The 21,818-nt window shown below is 40.8% G+C and overlaps 1 protein-coding gene across 1 annotated transcript in view; it reads right to left on the reverse strand.

Annotated features, from left to right (window-relative positions):
* Nucleotides 1-8,364: 8,364 nt before the first annotated feature.
* FSHR (follicle stimulating hormone receptor) overlaps nt 8,365-21,818 on the reverse strand; it is an 80,395-nt gene continuing 66,941 nt past the window's right edge. The window contains exons 7-10 of the mRNA XM_009956390.2: nt 20,745-20,813; nt 20,555-20,629; nt 15,449-15,634; nt 8,365-9,592 (exon numbers count right to left, since the gene is read on the reverse strand). Of these exons, the coding sequence (XP_009954692.2) occupies nt 8,365-9,592; nt 15,449-15,634; nt 20,555-20,629; nt 20,745-20,813 (1,558 nt within the window). The remainder of the gene's footprint in view (nt 9,593-15,448; nt 15,635-20,554; nt 20,630-20,744; nt 20,814-21,818) is intronic.

Consider the following 21,818-nt stretch of genomic DNA (forward strand, 5'->3'; position numbering starts at 1 on the left):
TTCCAGCCCTTCAATCACCTTCTGCAGAGGGGAGGGTGTTTGCTTGGAGAGTCTGGGAGCTGAGACACCCAACTCCAATATACCTTCCCTTTGCCCAGGCTTTCTTCCCTCTGTTTTTTTCCAAGCTCAGGTGCTCCTGTAGCTTGTTTGCCTCCTTTCCGGGACTTTCAATTCAAAAAAGACTGTCCTGATCGCAGGTAACAGGCAGGAGTGGCCTATCTTTTGCGGAAGAATTATAGCACACTTTTTCTTTTAAAATAGCATGTCGCTCTGGTGCTATTTTGTGATGCAGAGCCTTGGATCCAAAAGGGCACATAAACAAATATGTATAGGAGTGGCTGGGGCAAAGAGGCAGTCATAGGCAATTTTTCATAGACAAAAGACAAGTGTTCCCTTCTCAATATGCAATTCACTGCAGTGCAGAGGGCCAGCACAAAGCTTACATGTCATGTCAGCCCCACTTTAAAGACCATTTATTGTGGAAATAGTCCTTGTACTGGTTCTCTGAACAGGGATGAATATCAGTCTTGGTGCAGAGCCTCGCTTACAGGAGGCCCAGCTTAGAAAAATTAAACATTGTTTTTTTTTATGATCCTCCTCAGCGCAAAACTTTTCAACTCCCCTTACAAGAATTATTTGTACAGTCTTATTTTAAGTAAGAAAAATTTCATTCTCCCTGCTCTACCTCCTTCCTCAACACTTGCTTCAGAGTTTTCCAGCATTAAAAAGGGGTAAAGCCTTTGAAAGCCTCACTAGGACTTTCTCCTCAGACAGCCAACTTCTCTTTGCTGGCAGAAGAGCACAGGACATGGAAGATTTTGCCCCAGTACCGTCTGGTTTCTGGGTGCAGCCTTAAGAAAATCGTTCTGCTTCTGACATACGGCAAAAGCTCCTGTTAAGTGCATTGTGTTTTCCTGGATGCTATCCATGCCTCCCTCTCTTATTTGTGATTCTTCTTATTCTGCTAGCAGCAAATGCTTCTCCAGGCTTACCCCTCAAATGCCTTTTTATTCTTGTCATCTTTTGGGAGGGGGAGAAAACCATGAGGATAAGAAGGGCACTGCTATGGACTAGCCTTTGCAGAAGTAAGTGTTAATTAAAATAGCGCAGATGATCATCTTGCCTTGTGAAAAACCGTAACCACTTCCCCCATATAGTTTTCCAAGACCAAAGTGATGCTAAAAACTCAAGTCTTCAAAGGAGATGTCCTCGTGAATGTCCATGAACCCTGGCTACCCAATTCCTTAGGTCCCTATGAAGATCTGTGCCTAACATTCTTTGCTATTTTCTACAGGCAACTGTTAACCGGAGCTTTGCAAGAGTGAGGAGAGTGTGGAGATTGCAGTACCTCGATGAGCAAAGGAAGCGTGCATTATGCAAACAGCCTCAGCTCACTCACAGCCTTAGGCATCGCCATCTGTGTCTGCTAGGCAAGAGGATGCCAGACAGAGTGCTGGTGTTGCCTCTCACCTTATAAAAAAATGACACAGGATCTTTAATTATGAAAGAAGCAACCAGAAGCTACTTGGGCTATGACTCACATGGGACCTTTTGCAGAAAGAAAATAACTATATTTGTTAATGAATTATTCCTTAAAAGGAAACAAACTAAAGGATTCCTGGATGGTTATGTTCCAAAAATTAGGCCAGACCTAATTAGTTGCATAATTAGATGCCTGATTACCTAACTAGTTAACTGTTTGTGATCTTTTTTAACTTGTGGTGACAAATGAATGCATGCATGTTTCACAGGAGAGGTCCAACTGTGCTTTACAGACTGCAGCTCCGACACCATGAGTTCTGGGACACAGCTTAGCAATGGTGATGCTGCCCTGCAATGCTATGTGATACAAGGAGGTTTACCTAAAGTAGCAAGGTATAACTACGTATGTTGTGACTTCCCAATTTCACATGGCTTCACAGGTGGCGCTCCTCATGGACAAAAGCAGATCTCTTCAGCTGACACTGATGGACATCAAAACAGGACTAGCACCTGCGATCAGGGCAGTCAAAATGGGAGGTCTCTTTTGAGGATCTGAGAATGATAACATTTCCCTGGTTAACACAGGCACATGAGAGACATCAAAACCAAGACCAAAGGCTGAGCTGGTGCCTTTATTAACGGTATACTGTAGGACAGGTGCTAGAGCTGAGCGATCGTTATGATGGTGTTAAATGTGCTGAAAAATATCTTGTAGGCAGAGTGATACCATGAGGTAAACAACACCTTCATGTGAAAAAATAGAATACCAATACCTTGAAAGCTTTTCCAGTGACTAATGAGTGTTTCAGTTGTGACTCTGGCAGAACCACGTGAAAAGATGCCACCATCCTCGGGAGGAAGGAAAACTGATACTAAAAGCAGTGGTGTGGGAAGTGGTGGTTGTTGAAGGGAAAGAGAACAAGTAGTCCAGGAGAAAGGTGATGTTGGGCAGCCGGAGAAGCTGAAGTTGCTGGAAAAACCCCCAAACCTTGGTTAATTTAACATAGTCAAAAATGCACTGCCATGGGTATGCCATCTCTAGACAAAAGCCTAGTTTGACTCAGTTTTCACCCAGTCTAGGCAAGTCAGCTATGCTGAGAAACAGAGTATATTAGCGCTGGTATAGCACCGAGCAAAACCACTGTTTCTGGTGCCCTTGCTAACTTGATATTTTGGCATGGTCTCATGCCATATAGTCATATGCAGAGATCCCATGGTAGAGTGAATCCTGTCTTAGTGCAGACCTTGTTGCAGGAATGAAAAAAAAGAGAAAGGCTTTGGGCTTTTCCTTGATATGGGTTCAGGCAGTCCTTGGGGCATGTGGGGATCATTTAAAAGTTGCCCTAATTTGGCTGTGCTTTTCTAACTTTTGATGGACCCACTTTATCCAGACTGTGTTTCCTCCCTCCTCCTTCCCCAGCCTTCCCCCAAGGTGCTTAGGGATGCCTTACGCCACCATGACATCTGTGGGACAAGGTAAAGATGTAGCTGGCAATGTGGGGAAGGAAAACTCTGAATCACCTATGTAAAAACAAGATTTTTTTCCCCAAGGAAGTCCAGGGAATGTGCAGAGGCAGGCTGAGGGATCTTTGCATTTCACCCTGATTTATTGAAGTCAGCTGGCTCTAACAGTGACTGTTTCAAAGCAGAATGTTTTGAGCTTGGGAAAGGGCCAGTTATCCTCACAACAGTTACTCAAACAAATAACCAAAATGAGCGATAGAAACTGGAAGGCAGCATAAGAAGACACATGCACCCCAGTACACAGAGAGCAATAGGGAGACTTCTGGTCTTCCAACTGCTGATTCCTGAAGAAATATTTCTAAGGGACACAGGTTCTATTCATACATGAATGCAGGTAAAAGTAGAGCACTTCTAAGTACAGGCAGCATCAACCATCATCATGGAAAGGACTAAGATCAGGTAAAGCTGAGGCAATGAAGATACAAAAGTAAAGATGTCCAACGGCTGCGTGCCAGTCCGTACAGCATAGGCAAGAAAAGAAGAAAAAAAGAAGAAGAAACTGGGAACATTTAAAGTTGATTGGGCATTTGTAGCTCACAAGCAACACACAGAATTGCAATGCAAAGGTTATTGGTGATGGTGCAGTGTGGAGCCTGGATGGCCACTAAAGGAGCTGCTATCCCTTTTTCTGGAGACAGCATATACATGCTGTTTATAGCAACATTTTGTTTTTTTTCTTTAATACAGTTCTTTAGCAATGAAATAAAACCTTGTGACTTGAACTTCCTTTTAAATTTATCTCTCCATAGGATTTTCCCATGCAAATTTCTATTGCTTGTTCCCTGGAAACTATACTTCAGTCGAAACAGTGCCTTTAAAACAGAATTTTAGCACTGGATATTCAGATGACTCAACAGAAAACCCCATATTGCTCAATCCTGCCCTGCAATCTTCCACCCACTCATAAATACATCACGTTCCTATCTGTGCACTGCTCTCATTGTGATCTTGATAAGTTTTCCTGTTCTTTTTTTTGGTGTGGGTACAACTTGGTGCAGGTGTCCATGTTGGCGTACAAAGATCCAGGTAACATATGGCAAAGTCTTCATGAGACAGAAAAAAAAAAATACAGAACTTTAGTTACACCAAGGTTAAGTGAGGCATTCATCTGATATGTTGGACCTGGAAACATTTTTTTGTCTCACTCAGTGTCATTTCTCTTAGAAAACCAATGCTTTAGAAAAGTTTTTCAATGGACTTGGGGGGGTCGAGAGCAAAGGTTCCTCTGTAGTTTCTTAATACTTGGAATCCATTTCTGAGTACTTTCATTCCTAATTAAAGGTCACCTACTGGTTCGAAAACAACTGTTAATGAAGAGTTTAATTATCCAGATGACAGCTATAAAATCCTACTCCTGTGCTTGAATATTTTAAAGCAATAAGGCCTAGATTTTCAAATATGTGCTTGCAACCAGGTACTTAGATCAAAAACTCACTGTGAAGGAGAGTGTGTATGTGCAATTTACAGTTGCATACACAATGGGAGATTACACATGCCATATCACAGATGCAAATCTGTGAGGAGGTTTGTACTCACTTACTTGACTGTTTGAACCAGACCCACCTTTCTTTTCTGTTCTTTTGTTCAAGGAGGGGGAGGGGTTAAATTATTCCTCAAGGATAAATAATTTTGTGTTATCAACTCTTCTTAACAACAACACTGCATAAATTAAATGTAAAATTATCTGCTGTGTCCTCAGTAGAATGATTAGGAGGGAATCTACAGGGAAGAAATGTGGTCAAATGATTTGAAGATTTGCTAAATGGGATGCAAAGCCTCATCTTGCATTTTTAACAAGCTCAAACAGACCTGCCTTCTAATGAGCAAACCCTGCTTGGCATATTTGTGCAAGCCCCAGAGCAATGTTGTAAAGAAAATAGCTCATGGTTCATTTTCTCTACTCAGTCAGGTTTTTGCATTTATTGATGCTTTTGAGCAGCTGCTCACATTACTTTTACCTGAGGTGGCAATTTTTGTGATGTGGCCCTTAGTTCACCAAATTGAAGTAGCCCCATTTCTTGCTTCCCATCACAACAGCAGATATGTGTTTGTCAGGGAGGTTCCCCATAAGGTACATGTCTGAAGGAACGATGCTTCTATCAAGCAGATGAAGAAGTTGTTTATCATGTCCTCACTGCCAGCACAGTCTCTTTATGTCACTCTGATGATGGCACCATAAGGGCAAAGACAGTCATAAGTCTTTAACTGGGCATTTTCTGGGGCTTGGTGGAGACTGAAATGCAAGGGCCATGTAAAGTTAGGGCGTAAAATCAGAAGGTATTACGATATTGTTGACTGTCAGATGGTCTTTGGAGCAAGCTAGCAATGGGCTCCAAGTTAGAACAGCTCCAAGCTTTTTCCTGGGAGTCAGACCTAGGCTTTGACTTGGTGTCTTTGTTACCTGTGGCCCATCTCTCCTACACCCATGCGCACACACAGACCCACACTTATTTGTCTGAGCAGAAGACTCAACGAAACAGAGCTTCAAGCCCTGGCTATGAAAAAGAAGGAAAGAAAATCAGAGTGCGTTACATAAGAAAAGCCATTTATCTGTATTAAAAAGGAGAAAAAACCCTGTCAAAGTTCTGTCAATGGTTTATATCTTGTTTCATAAGAAATGTGAATTAATAAAAGAGATTGGTTAAAGCAGACAGTTCAGTGCTACTAAGTTATCTTTTTAAGAGGTTTCAGACTTACCTTTCTGTGCTTTGTCAACTCTCCAGGAGGCTACAGGAGGGTTTTCTTTGCAGACTCTCTCATCAGCTGAGTTTCATCTGTAGGTCACAGTGACCTGACTGTGGAGGCTGTGCCGCATAAATGGAGCTTTCCAGATAAGCAGTAACATTTATTGCATACTTTGTCAGCATATCTCTGGCCGTACACTTGTTCTCAAGGCACTTTATTTTGAGATTGGTTTTATTAAAATAGATTTCAGAAAGGGAAATGTAAAACAGTTTAAAGATTAGACACATAAACATGTTGTTCAGTGCTAAGAAAATCCACACCAGACACTAGCAGGTTTTTACATTACAAGCATGAATAAAATGAATAAAATCTTCCATTTTTTTCTTATACTGCTTTCTTCAAAGAAAAAATACTGCTTTAAAAAATTGTTATAAACAAACCAATGTCCCACATAGGGAAATATACAGGTCCTACAATGCCCCTCACAATTTGGAAGATGCTTAAAATTCAAATCCAAAGAATAGTGAAAGCCAAGGAGATCTGAGGACTACAAGAAGGAGGTTTTTATCTTGGCAACCACGTGGTCAGCCTCCCAGATTTGGAGCTGCTGCCACAACCTGAGCTGCTACCGAACCTCCTGCGCAGCATGTGTGGGCAGGGTGAAATGTGCCTCAAGCATTTCTGTGCTGTCCTCCTGCTAGGGACGAGGCAAGGTGTCCAGTTATGCAGGCTCTACTTGCTCTTCAAGTATCACTCTTTGTCTCCTGTGGAGGAAGAGCTGTCGGCTAGATGGTTTAATTCTTTGGGCCTTGGTCTGAGTCTGGCTACAAAACACAACCATATGAGGTCTCTTTTCAGGGATGTTTATTTGTAAAGCATATTTAACTGGGTCGTGATTCTGTGAAAGTCTGGGCAATGGTTTTGCATGAAGCAGATGAGCTGTACCAAGCTCATGTGCCTGATATGACTGTGAGAGGATTTACAAGACTGACTTCTAGACTATGCCTGTGTTTTCCTGAACTGCCAGATTTCATCCTATTGCCTTTGCAAATGGTCGAGATCCAGGCAAAAAAGTGTGATGCACTACAGGAGTTTGCCCTATTTATTGACAAAAATGGGCTAATATTTGCCAAAGAACACACCTCATTTTGGGCCCAAGAATAGATTCAGGAGCCTTTTTTTTAATGCAACTGGAATATTTGTCATTTTGAAAAATCATCATTCACACACTTCCACTGGGATGGGTTTTAATGGCTGCACACCAGTACACTGTATATGACATAAGGCAGTCGTGAAGAAATGATTCCTCTGGGTAGTCAGAAGAGCTTCCCAGAGATGAACTGTCTTTCCTGTTTTGCTCTTTCATTCTTCCTTATCCTGGATCTTGGAGGGAGTGTTACTCGTGTTGAGTAATGAAATTCACCCCCACAACACACTATCTTTTATCTCCCCTGTTTTATGCTCTAGGGAGCTGTTACTTCCTTCCCTGCCTAGGACTGAATGAATAATTGTCTCCTGTAGTTATTCATATCAGTTTCAGATGATGAAATGTGAAGCTGATGACAGGGGAAATTATGGATAGAAGCACCAAGAATTGCTACTAAAATTTTGGGAGTTGTAGGTGGGAAATATTCAAAACACATCACATTTAACCATGAAAACTCCAGATTTCACAAAAACTTTTGTTCAGGTTTTCAAAAGCCTGAATCAATTCTGGATCTGTTGTCCTTTATATAGCCCAGATAATGTAATGCATTGATACTGCTGTATGGCAAACCTGCCTCAGATATCATGTTAGAGCAGCCCGTTGGCCCATCTTGCCATACCCAAGGGGCCCAGACACACAAAAGTGATTTCAACCCAAATTTGTGAGACCAGCTTGAGAAAACACCCCCCCCCCCTTATTATAAAGGGTTTATTCTGCTCTTGTTCTTGCTCTTTCTCACCTTGAAAACAAACCCTAAACCAAACTAAACTGCTTTTTCCAAACTCAGATGAAATCTGGTTCTCTGAGTCTGCCAATCTAGATCAACACAATTCCTATCCAAAGCAACACTTCTGTGCAGAGTAAGGCAGGTCCATGCAATTTGGAACAGCAAACAGCATAGCTGGAGGTGCTTCCTGACCCTCTGCTGTGATCAACAGAAATGGAAACAACATAAGATTATCATTCCTAGTAAACCTGTGCTGAAGGAGGCCTTTAAGTTGGCCTTCTGTCTCCTGTAACCCCGGGAGACATGACTAATGAAGAGAGCTAATTATCTATCATTGTTATAACATGCTTCACAGGCAAAAAAAATAATTCTACGTATTTGTTTTCTTTCAACCATGTATAACCAATACATAATTATCAATAAGCAGCTAACATCTTCCTAGAATGAAGGGAATGTCTGCCTGTATGGTGGAAGACACCAGTTTATAATCTCATTTATTTCCTGAGACAACTCTACAAGAACACTTTGGCACATTCTGAAGTTTTGTTCTTTGTTCTTCAAGAACTAGTGACAATGATGTGTCATCTCTGATGGCTGTTCATTGAATAAAAATAGCAAAGTGGAAATAAGATTTTTTTCTCATAAAAAATAAGTTTACATGCTATGCTGAAGTTATTATTCAAGTCCACAGTTGAAAGTGATTATCACACTGCCTCAGACACAAATTCCTGCAAACACTTCAGTTTAAGTGATTCAAAGGAACCGATGAATAAATAGTCCCATCACTGTTTTTTGATGCAGGAAGGCAATGGCCATTTCTTGTGTGGAAATTATGAGCAGATGAGGAGGTCTCTGTTCTGTAAATCTGGGCTTGCATTTCACAACAACCGAACTTGCTCAACAGAATGAAGAAATCCCTGCGGAAAGTCTTTGTGAAAATGGCATAGAGGAAAGGGTTAGCACAGGAATTGATGGGGTAAAACAAAACCAGAAGGATCTTGGATTTGGACACTGTGATGAGAGGAAGCTTGAGTGAGGCTGATATTGCAAAAAAAGATATTGGTGCCATGCAGAGGAAGTCTGTGAAGATGAGTATGGCCATGCGCTTGGCAATCTTGGTGTCACTGTTTGAAGAGATAACATTTGGATTTCTCACAGTAAAGTAGATGCAGATGTAGCAGGCACATATAATCACAAATGCGAGTACGTTCAACACTAGAAGAAATATAACATAAGCCTGAGAAAATGGTGTTTCTATATCCATGGGCAAACAGATGCTGACCTTCATGTAGCTGCTGACTCCAAATATGGGAAGAAGTGCCACTGCGAAAGCAAACATCCAGCCAAAAATCATCAGAATCACAGCATGACGAAATCGAACCTTGCGGTCCAGTTGCATGGCGTAGGTGATCGTGTGCCACCTTTCCAGAGTTATCACAGTCAATGTGTAGACTGAGAGTTCACTTGCAAACACTGTAAAAAATCCTGCAGCATTGCATCCTGCCCCAGTTTGCCAGTCTATAGCATAGTTGTAATACTGGCTTTTGGTCTGGATATCTACAGATGCAATAAATAACAGATAGATACCTATGCAGAGATCTGCAAATGCAAGATTGCACATTAGAAAGCGAGGTACGGTGAGTTTGTATTGACTGGTTATTAAAATAATGAGGACAACAACATTCCCAGTGATAGCTAAAATGCCAATAAACCATATCAGGACTCTTAGAATGTTGTATCCCATGATATCTTCACATGGATTGAAAGCATCAGGTTTAGGTGAGCAAGCTACATTAACTACTTCATTGCACAAACCATAGTCAAATTCATTTTCTGCTGGGTCAAATCCTATGCCGTAGTTGGAAATATAATCTTCAGCTGCAGATCGTCTGTGCATCTTATCACCAGGCTGTTCATCAAGGTCTTGCTTGGCCTGAGATATGCTACATATTGGATGTAATTCCGTGCTGAAATTGTAAAAAGTTGGAAACTAAGAAACACCACACAAGGCAGAACAACAAACACAAAATCATCCAATTACCGTTAACAGCTCAGTTTTTCTGGTTAGCTGATTATACAGGATACCCTGGAGCTTGAAATTAATAGTTTGTCTGGTCCCTATTTATAAAATGTTACATGAAATTGTAAATTATTTGGAAACATCATAAAATGTAAGGGAAAAGAAAGCCTAATGTTTGCCTTACTAATACTCACAATACAATTATCTGCCTGGAAAATGCATTCTGTAAGAAACCTCTCTTGTTTCAACTGAATTTCTCACATAACCTGTCATTGATAAGTTGATTCTTGCATGGGGGAAATACATGATGATGAATTGCGAGGTGAGACTGAACTTTGAAGAATGGGTCAATTCAACTGTGCCCATAAGGAGTCTGTATAATCACAATAATGTTACTATCCTTTAGTATCCCTCTCAGATTCCCTTTTTTCCTAAAGTTTGCAACAGTCAGTGTGCTGTATTCAATCTTGTAACTCCATCAGGGCCCAGAACATCTCCAGTTTGTGCTATTCATTTTAAGTATCTCATATCATATTGGTAACTGGCCAGTAACACAAACAAATAGCATAAATAAGTTCATGCAGGCTTCCAGATAATCTCTAGAAGCCAGATGCCAACACAGATACAAACACAAGACACGGTAGAACATTTTGCCTAAAAGCTGCTTTTCAAAGAAAATGGATTAGAAAATAACTTAAGTCAAGCCAAGCCACACCAAACCAAACCAAACCACACACCAAATCAAACCAAGATTTCTATGGAAACAGTAGTTGTTTTTCTTTCTGACAGATGGTCTTTTTTAAACTTTTTGAGCATTTTCAGGAGCGAAGGTAAATAAAGAAAAAGAGTTTCAAGAAAAAAATGCCTTTGAAGGTAAAACTAGTATTTTTTCATAGTTTTGTGTTTGGCTTTATTTTCCAGAATAACAACTCTATGTCCTTCTCCATACCTAGATCAACAGAAGAAACAAATATTTTGGCTGAGATGGCAGAAGGATGATCAGCTCCATCAAGGTAAGAAATATTAAGGCATATCAACAGGAAATAAAGGGTCAGACTTTAACAACTGCTTTTCCTAGGCCAACTTTGAAGTTTGCTGTCCCAGGAACTTGCATCCATAGCTTTGCATAAAATGGATCCAGACCTAATCTGAGTTAGGGAATAAAATAGCTGACAATGTTTTGCAAAGCCAAGTCAGTTCAGCTCTGCCTTCTTTCATCTAGAGCCCAGACATCAATTTAGGCGCATAATTTCTAGGACAGGACCTCAGCTTATCTTCCACCCTGACCTGCAGTACAGGTGAGAGAAGAGCTTTCTAGGCAACTTTGAAAGGTTGAAATTTTAGGTTGAAATTTTTAAACAATTGGTAACAACTTAAAAGGGAGAATTCTTTTTTGTAACCTAGTTTTACCCCTTGACTTTGTGCACTCACTACTTCTTCCAAAAATTGAGTTTAAAAGGTCTGCAAGAAAGGAAAACTAATGAAGGCCCAGCACCAGAAGGTGAGGGACATTTCCTGTGAGGTTCTGAACATCCTTTACTATTATCAACATTTTTTTATCTTGCCTGTCAACAGAGGCAGAAAACTGATTTTCTGTGAGGTCAAATATGCACTGTGAAGGTCACAATAGCAATAACAAGGTCTTACATTTTGCTCCCCTATGTTCTGCTCGCATAAGGATGAGTGAGGGGTCCAGTGTATTGATCAATATATCAAGAGTTCTCTAGCTGAAAGGGAGAGCTTCCAAAGAGCAATAACAGGATAGAAAGTCTCTCTGTTTTGAGTGCAACAAGCACTTGAGGGCACCGAAAGCTACTGCAGTTGGTGGTTCTTCATAAATGAACTCAGGGAAATGTTGTTATCCAATTATTACTCATCCATGAGTTAAAAATAAACCTTCTCCCGAATTATGGAGGCACTGCCTGGAGCTAAATCTATCCCCTGATAAGACTGCTATTTAAGGCAAATTAAACATTTCTGATTATTACAATTTGTTAATTCTTGAATTATTATACAGCCAGTGGTCCCAAATAAAACCAGGGTCCCACAGAGTTAGCTGCTCTGTTTGCCCCGAGGATGGGTGGCAAGGAGCCTCCCAGCTGGTTACTGGTACCGTGAGCGAACAAGATGGGCAGTTATAAACTCCTAAGGGAAAGAAGAGCCATTCTCTGGTACTGACTGATACCGATTCTTTGCCCTGGGATGTTTGCCCTTTGGGCTGTGCAGTGCATTCTGAGCAACAAGTTAAAACATGTTTTGGCAAGGGATGGGTCCTTGCTTCCTTTTGAGATGGTAGGTATTGTAACACAGTTCATTTATTCAGTCTTTTGGTAACCTGTTACTGTTTAATGTTGCTTTGCACAAGTAAACCTTCTGAAAAACAAACTGGAAAAGGGACAACTTAAAGAATAACATTAAAATCGGCAGAGTGCTCTGACAGAAATGAACAAAAATTACTACCTTTGTACCAGTGGTTATTTTACACGCTTCATCTGGTGATAGCAGGATATTGGGTGCTGAGAAACATGCTCAGCAGAATAAATAGTCCTGACCTGGGTTCTGTATTAAGCCCTATCTCAAACCAATCATCCTCACTGAAAAGTGACATCAAGTGAGTTGTGAGCAACTGATATTATGTTCTCTTGAGATGAGGCCCAAACACGACTCCTGATGCTGCCACATTTTTTAAAAAAGTAGGATTTCAAGTGACAGCTTCTCCAAAAAGTAGTGATCAAGTGTAAGGACAGAGTCATATCAATGTCATTCTTTCAGGCAGAAGCTGATCTTTATGTCCAAGAAAGCCAAAAGCTTGCTGAAGTTCATAATGGTCTATGTCAAGTTGAGGGTTTTAACATCCAGCCTCTGCCCTGTCTGTACTTCAAGGATATTATTTTCCAATCGCAGAAAAACCTGAGTGGAGTTCAACATACGGCACTGGGCTTGTCCTAAGAAAGCAGTTTACCTTCTGTTAGGCCAGCATCACAATATTCCTGTGTGGTGAATCTACAAATTGGTATTTATCATTGGAATAGGAAAAACAAAAGCATAATAAACATTGTCTATGCTTTAATTTGTGTCTCAGTCTGTTGGAGCTGTGCTTGATGTGACATCCTCCAAAATTTAGAAAGCACTGCTGCTGTAACAGGCTTAAGCTTTCCATTATAACGATAGCGCCTGTTTGCCAGTGATTTGGGAGAGGTGATCAAGCGTGATCTGCTATGGCAACTTATTTTATCTAAGGTTCTTGAGTGCTGCAAAAGTCTCAAAGAGGGGAAATCTAGCATAAATGGGTCACACATCCCTGTCTTAATTTTTTCCCAGATTTCCCGTGTGAACACCAACTGCTGCCGTGATCCTTAGAAATGCACTTCGAGGGGTGATGAGGCAACCTTTTTATCCTCCCTGGACTACCTGGAAGTATTCTGAGACCCAAACGGCCGTGGGAGAATGACTGTCTCCTGTGAAGGTGCATGACAAGCCAGGTCACATCACGGTTCTCACCACCACAAGTAATGCCCACTGCACTGAACCAAGCGCACCTCTTGCCAAAGAAATAATACACGTTGCATGATCAAGCGCTGCAAACTATTAATAACTGTTAAACAATCTGAGCAGTCTTCAATGCACAGGTAGCTTGTGCCAGCTGTCAAGAAAACTTTGAAATGAAAAAGGTGTAGCTACTGTACATGTGACTAATCTGCTGAAGTGTATGGCAATACCTTCGGTATTCAAACTGAACTAAAATGCATCCATTTTCTTTCTTTAAGTTGGAGAGAGGATATCAGTCTCCCACCCATTTCAGTACAAGACACATGACTGTATGAAAGAAATTACCATTTTTAATTTTTTTTTAAAGCAGTTAACAGGAAGGTGGATCTACATAACTTGTTCTAATAATTTCACATTTATGCTTAGTATTTTGCAAAAGGTAAAACTGGTAACTATTAAAGACATATATTAATATATTTAACTTTGTTCTGTTGACCAGGATGATACAGTTCACATGCACATTCATTTATGTAATCATATATCATAAAGAAGAGCACCTGCAACTTGCATATTATTTCTTAGCGTTGTATCGCACCTGATACTACAGGGGACTTGAAGTTGTGACCAGACTCACTCCAGAAGCAGCCCCACCATCACATGGTGCTCCAGTGCAGCTTGCTGGCCATCAGTTTGGGTTATGTGAGCTCTGCACAGTTCATTGGCATTTCTTTGCCAAATTACACTTGTCCAGGCTGTGGGAAGGGCTGTCTATGTCCTCCTTGGCTTCTTAGCTGCCAGGGCAGAGGCTTCCAAAAGTGGTGCTGTACTAAGGGGAAAGTGAGCGCTGTAGGCTTCAGTTCCCTGGGGCGAGTGTGACATGGGAGTTATTTAAAGGCCAAGTGAGGGGGCTAGATACTGAGAGCTTACCACAAGGTCGGGGCCATTTGCTCCTGTAGTTTTCCTTCAATAGTAACTCTTACTTTGTTTTTGAAAAGTCCAGTTACCTAAGGTGTAGATTCTGGGATTTGTGTCCTGATTTGGCTGAAGAAGCCCAGAAGCCAAGTACCTTCAAAAATATGAATCATAGTGATATCAAGGTCCTTTTGGAGATTCAGGACTAAACATGCTTCCATTGGACTCATTGACCAGTGCTGGAAGGACTGGATCCATTTCTACTTAGCCAGCTATGAAGCACTGTGCCCACATAAGCCTGCAGAGGTATGTGGAAACATCTCCTGCTGATAAACTACCCTAGTGAAAAGTTTGGCTAGTTTTGGATCAAAAATGGGCAATGAGGGATGGATTCTGTCACATACTTCCCTTATCACTGCAGTCTCCAACATCAGACTTGCATTCTTTACACAGATAGTTTTGCAAACATATGTAGTTTATGTTTTCTCTGCATGGTTTTGCTTTTCTTTGAAGTTTTAGGCAACTTCTGAGGAAGTGTCTTGAATGATAACAATAATCCACATTTTTTTTCCTGCCATGGCAAATTTCAAGTCTTTGAGGACATCTAGTAAAGGAATAAATTCAAACAATAACAGGGGTTTCCGCAGGTACCAGTTCCTCATGTTTTCCAGTGGCACAAATTCAGGAGGTATAAATTTAAAGTCTATCTGAGCAGCTGAAAATACTCAATGAGAATCATTGACACCTGAAGTCTCACTGCAGCTTGCTAACGGAAAATTAAAACAAGCATGGAAAATTATTTTGGGAGTCTAAAAATACACGCACCCCCCCCCCCCCCCATTAATTTGGGTAAAAGGGGTCTGCTGTAGGTTAACCATTTCAGAAATTATGTCCAAAAATATTGTGTATGTAGACTTGACAGATAATGTATCTGTGGTGCTTGGTTGGACAGTGTTCCACTATCAGTGGCTTTCTGAGAGAGGAGTTTAAGATAATGCAGCAGTCCTGTTACCCTTTCCGAATTGATGGTCAAGTATTGACCAACTTCTTTACAAATACAGCTTTCCCTCCAGCTACCCACTGAAAAACTTTCCCTGTTGAATGTCTTCAGCGTGGCTCCAGGTGATCCAGGATGGCAGGTCTCAGCAAAAGATGGACCTATGACAGCTCGGGGCTAGAGCCACAGCTGGCTGATGCTAACACAGCTATTACTCCCCTGAAATGGAGAGGCAGTCTGCTGCGTAACATGCATAAACCTGCATGTATTGTACATTTATTTATTTCTATCCATTTACTTACCTGCACTGAAGAGACCTTTTCTATCCAGATTTTGTGGATGTTTATTTAATTCACTATCAACTGCTGAGAAGCACCAAAAATATAAACAAATGAAATCACTTACTTTTGTCTTTTCCAGTTTGTAAATGCACAGCAATGGCTAGGATAGGTGAAATTTGCCTCAATCAAAGACCTAAATTTGCTTAAATCAGGAAGCTTTTTTAAATTGTATGTAGACCTTGCTCTTAGCTTCTTAATGAGTTCTAATCCATGACTTGGCAGGAAACTGATTCTTGTCCTTGAAATATCCCTTTAAGAAAACATATGAAAATCTTGGTAAAAAGCAAATTTACTTCTGCTCAACAGTGGATATGTGTTTTAGGCTGTCCTACTCATTCTCAGAGTAGTGATTGAAAAGAGATCATCTGGAATTCTACACTGAAAAGAGGATCCAGGGATAAATTAGATGTTCCTCCTGGAAACCTGAACTAATATCCATTGCAAACCACAATCAAGTGATGTTAGTCTGCTCTGAGAAAAAAATCCCATAACCGTCTGGATAAGAATTAGCAGTGATATAGACCGTTAGTGCCATATAAACCTGGTTTAGTAAACAACCAGCAAATGCAACAACCATCCCAGAATACTGTTACAGGATAAAAAAAGACTGATGAAATCACAACAGAAGTTAGCTACATGAACATCACATCATGGCAAGGCTTTGTGGAAAGGCAATAAACACAAAGAAAGAAGCTCACATGGGGGTACAGATGTGAGGAGAGATTGGGGAGATCAGGTTTTGTACTCATTAGGAAGGAAAAGAGATTAAAGACAGACAGGGGTGATAAGGTTCAAACTGTGAGGAACAAAAATAACAAAACATTTCCAGAGGTTTTTTTTTTTTAAAAAAAGAGAGCACAGACTGAAGAAAAGGGCAAGATTACAGGAGGTTAGGAGAGATGTATTTATGTGTAAGACAATTACTGTGTGGGACAGGCTATCAAAGGCAGTGATAGAAGCAGCAGCTACGAATGTATTAAAGAGAGCATTAGCGTGGCTTTTAAAAGGAAACACATTGTTCAAACTCTAAATCTTGACTTGTGCCATGCAGGTGGGGAAAGGGAAGAAGTACCACAGGTGTCTCATCTCCAGGCTAAGAGATACTTGGGAACTCATGCCCATGGCTCCAGGGTGTAACAGTTGGGACAAAACTTTCCCACATTTCCCTTGCTAGGGCACAAACTGTGTCCCTCAGTTTGTGGCAGCAGCAGAACACAGTCCTTTCTCTTAAGAGCAACAGCAAAAATGAACTGTACAAAAAGACCTGATCCTCCCTTAGGCCCTGTGCTCTTATGGTCTGAGACTGATCCAGGATGCAGTGTTTGCTGAGACTGCTCTGCTCTTTATTCTCTGACAAAAGAAAGGAATTTTCCCTAATCAAGGAATTGGACTGACAATATATGTAATTTTCTCCATGCCCCCTCCAAGGTACAGCTTCCTATTCATCCCTAACAGTATGATGCAGGACAACGTGATTTGATCTCTATTACCCAACGTGCAATTGTTTTTATTATTGTATTAATGTGATAGAGTGATGTCATGTGAGAAGGAGACCAGGTTTTAGCAGCGTGTAATAAGATTTAGAGAGTTGCTACATACCATATGCACATTTGCTCCTCTGTTCTCCTTTCTGAGAAACAACATTAATGTCAGGAAATGGCTCTGTTTGAACTCATGGTCTTTAGCTTAGGGTGGCCAAGTCTAACAAATTCATAGGCAGCTAATAAAGCAGTTATAAAATTGGTAGTAGGTAAAGATGATCTTTGTCCATGCTGTACCCACAGCTGAGGCTTTGCATCCAGGCTCTGAAGGAACGAACCAGCTTCAACAACTGGACCATGAACTGTGGCAGCAGAGAAGAAAACACAGACCCCACTCTGATACCCTGACCTGAGGCCATGACTTCTACTGGAAGAGCAAGACAGACTGATGAAGTCAGAAATGCTTTGGACTTCCGCAAGTCAGGCTGAAAGAAGCCATGCTGTGGTCCTGAGGTTGTTCTGGGCCTGACCTGTTTCTTGCAGAAGCTAAAAGCAAAGCTGATGAGAATTTTTAGGCTATCGATTTCTGACTTAGACACTTGAAGAGGTAATTAGGTTGCAACTAGCAACCTCAATTATTTCATGGACTGACTATTGCCCTCAGTATGCTGCCTAATGAAAACTGTCACCTAGAGTATATGCTCGTGACTCAACAACTAAACAGCAGCTTTCTGCCTAAATCCACAGACAGCATCACTCATGGAATCATTAAGAGCCTGTGAAACTTCACAAGGGCTCATAATTCTGAACAAGACATGGAAAATATTTTCTTTGGCTTGTTAGCTAAAAATCTTTACCGAGTCTAAACTGTTACTATACTGGGCGGAAATAACAAGTAAATATGAATAGCAATGTCACCTAGGCTTAAAAATAGCTAAAACGTTACTGGATCTCTGGGTATCTCTAAATAATTTCATAAATATTAAATATTGTTCCATGAAAATATTTTCTTCTTCTTTTAAAAATTTTTATTTTTATGCTTATTATTGCACATAAACAGAAGAGAATTAGGGAAAATATGTTGCAAACTTCTGCAGGATTTGTTGGTATATCTGTAAGGGATAGTTATTGATACACCACTGACAAGCCCCTGAACAGCAAGAACAGACATTGTGCAGGTAGTTTAGTAACTTACTCCGCTGAGTTGCCACATGCAGATCTCAGTGCAGAGATTCTCTGGGATGTTGCTCTCTAGTTAGAGGCTTGATAAATTAAATAAGCGTGATGAACAAGGTGATAAAGTGGCGGAAGGAAATCAAACCAGAAAGCATCGGTGACTGGAATACATGTTCTTGTATTATTACTGCTTGGCTGCTAGTCGTCAGCCTTGACAGCAGCCAGCGCAGGAACACCAAAATGAATCTGACTTCTCTTCCAATCACTTCCCTTTCCCACTGGGAGTCTCTATTGGATTAGCAAAAGTACTGACCAGCTGATGAGGTTTGAAAGGCACATACAGAAATAGCAAGAAATGGTTGGCAGAGCAGAAATCAGAGAGGATTAGGCTGATCAGTGAGAATAATTTTCTCCATGCTCATATCTAAACTGATCCTGGCTGTGCTTCAGCGGCTCAGCTGTTGAGCTGGGGATCTACCTGAGCTCTGCTGTGGCCCCCATATGTGGCTTTATCACTCAAGACAAATTGCAAGGATAGGATGGACCACAGCCATACCTTGCCCTGCATCTGAGTCTGGAAGCAGCCAGAGAACTCCTAAGGACTTCAGTAAAAGCTGGTGTAAGCCACTACAGCTCTGGGAGCACCAGAAGATGATTAAATGAAACAATATGGCTGAAAATTGAAGTTATGAAACTCTACATTGGAAATACAGTGTATTTCTGTATAGAATGAATATGTATAGGTGTGAGAGTAATTAGCTATTTGATTTACTTGCCTACTGTCAGCGCTGAAATCCTTTAACTCAAACTTGATGCCTTTCCAAAAGGGACATTCTAATTCAGTCAAGATCTGTAAGCCCGAGAGAGGAACCGATTCATGAAACTCTGTAGCCTGTGTAAGGGCTAAGATTGGTGCTTTCTACATTGCTATTCATGTTTGTGTTTCTTTCACATCATTTTAATATGTTGAATTATAAAATAGAAGTGGGTATTAATTGACTGTAGAATGCTGATTCAGGAAGATCAAGAGTTAAAACATCCTGATGTTTATTCTAATAAAATATTGCAGTCTGCAACACAGATTTGATTGCAACAACACTATTTGTCCCAGCAAAGATATGATTATGCGTCAATCATTTCCACAAGTGAAAGCACATTCCTGGTATACACTACAGTGATGGATGAGTAAGAATGTTCTTCTTTCATGATCTCAGTCAGGATAAAAAGGTAATTTCCCATCCATAGAATAGTGGATGTATTGGTAATGGAACAGAAATATTCTTACACAAATAATTCTGTGTTAGAAATTGAACTATCAAATGAATCTGAACTACAGCCAAATCAATTTGATAAACCTCCAGAATGCGATTTTATCAGCTACAGCTTGCAAAGAAAATGCATTTACTTTTTGCTACAGGAAACAATGCTTTTCCAAAGAAATATCAATGACGTTACTGCTGAAAAGGTGCTCCACTGGCAGTCTTTTCCAAAGAAGAAAGACACTTTGAGGGAGCAATGGAAGTGAGGCAGAATACAGTAACCCATACCGTAGCTCTTTATATCATAGGTGCACTGACCACCACAATGTGGAAAAAAGGCCTTCAGAAGAGCTCTGATCTGAACTCAAGGTTAACCAGACGTTTTCCTCCCTCTTTTTTAGATTTCTAACCACTCTAACCTCTGTGTATAATCTTCCAACAGCTCCAACGACCCCTTTTCACCCTTTCTGGGTGACTCCTAGACCTCTCTGGACATCCAGGGTAGCTGGGAAGAAAGAAAGACTCTGATGAATTGGTGAGACAGAAAAAAAGACTTCCATGTCTCTATTGCAGCTTTTATGTGTTGTGGCTTGTGCTCAGAAACACAAGCAGTTGTGCACACTCACAGCCATTTTCAGACCCCATGGCAAATCGTGGCTTGAGGTAGTGGTGACTGAGATCTATGAGCATTCTACAGCTGAATAATCTACTGCTGAGATCTCACTTTCCAGCTTATCACCCACCAAAGACATCCTGCTGCAACTGCATGAGATATATATCATACCTATCTCTATACAGGATAGAACATCACTATCCCTGTATGGCAAGGATTTTATCTTCAGAATTGAGCTTCAGAGACTCAGGGGCAGATCTTCAGTGGTGAGCAATTCAGATCTAAGCACTGAGGACCCACTTACCTACTCTTGATTTTGCTCAAACAAAAATCTAACAGCATTTTTCTCTGGAAAAAATAAAGCAGAACTACTCTGTTACAGAGCTTAATCAACTGTGGAGAGAAATCTGGATCTAAATCCCTGGATCCAAATACTCCCAGAAACTTGAGGACAAAGTAAAAACATGGATCTAGAATAAAATTTCTGTTATGACCTCCAGCTATTTTTTATATTCAGAACGACACCTCCAGTTTGAACTCCAAGGTTTGTGAGATGTTGAAATCCAGACTGGCATTCATATGTCTTTCTCTGTTCTTTTCTATGGAGTTAATAATAAGAAAAATATCTGAATATTACTTACAAAACAACCGGCCCATTGGCTCCTTGGAAGACCTCATTTGGTAATTTTTCTAGGTTGTGATTATCACTTAGATTTCTGAAAAACACAACAATATTTATGCTAAAACAATCTGAGATTAAAAAAATAGCTTGCAGCAGTTATTACGTTCTAACGATTGCTTTTCAGAATAGTAAACAACGGAAATAGTTACAGCTCGTCCAGGTAGGTTCCATTAAATGCATGATTCTCAATTTCCCGAATCCCATTTTTATTGAGCCACCTGCAATAGAGAAAAAAAAGAGGGTTGCATCCTTATTAATGCTTCATAACTAAAATGTATATAATTAAAATCAGTGAAAGGGATCTCAAACAAATGAAACTATTAAATGGATATTCAAAGAGTGAAATTTCTGTGAATACTAGCTGGTAAGATCCCAATAGTTGGAGGAAAGCTTTGCAGAGTACAGACATGAATAGGGCAGATGAATGCTACCATCAGAGATGATGGGTAGAGTAAGTTTCTGAAGCAAGGGCGGAGCTGATGAAGACATTGGCACTGCTCATGGCTCCCCTGGGAAGGCTGCAGCAGAGTCAGTGAGGCTGTTCCAGGTTATTCCCCAGAAGGGTGAGACCAGGATCTTTCCTGCTGGTGTTGTTGATGCCACTTAGTTTTACATTTTTCAAGATGCTTTTGGAACACTGGACTATGGTTTAACCTTTGCCAGTTATTAGAAAAAAAGACCACCGTCTGCAGTGGTCCCATATCCTCAGGTGGGCAGGAAGAGGAGGGGGGGTGGCGGTGGTGCCAGACTGCCCAGGAAGTGGCTGATTCCTCCTGCATCTGCTGCTTCTACAAATTACGCTCCCTGTCTGTTCTGCTGCCCCAGTCCCACCTCCCCAGGCTTCCTCCACCAAGAGGAAGCAGAGGTAGTGAACCTGGAAATTGAAGCTCCTGGGGCTTTCTGCCAAGTTTTTTACTGTAGTGCATTAACTAATTAACATTTAACGTCCTTCCTTCTCTTCCCTTCACGGTCCTAAAAATTTACATTTGGGCCAGTTATATTTGTCATCTTTATGGTGCAATCTTTCATCTTGCTTTAAACGTCACTTTGCAGCTCACGCCCTCTCCAACAGGCAATGACAGGTCTGATTGATGGCAAAAATGGCCTGATTTAATGAAATTGTCAGCAAACCTGGACATTTTGTTTCTAATTCACACTGAAAGCTGAACATGCAAGTGACCCACTTATCTACGGTCTGAGGTGGTGAGCTGAGGTCAGCACGA

The sequence above is a fragment of the Leptosomus discolor genome, chromosome 2, assembly GCF_034619465.1.
Source record: "Leptosomus discolor isolate bLepDis1 chromosome 2, bLepDis1.hap2, whole genome shotgun sequence".
NCBI classification, from domain to species: Eukaryota; Metazoa; Chordata; class Aves; order Leptosomiformes; family Leptosomidae; genus Leptosomus; species Leptosomus discolor.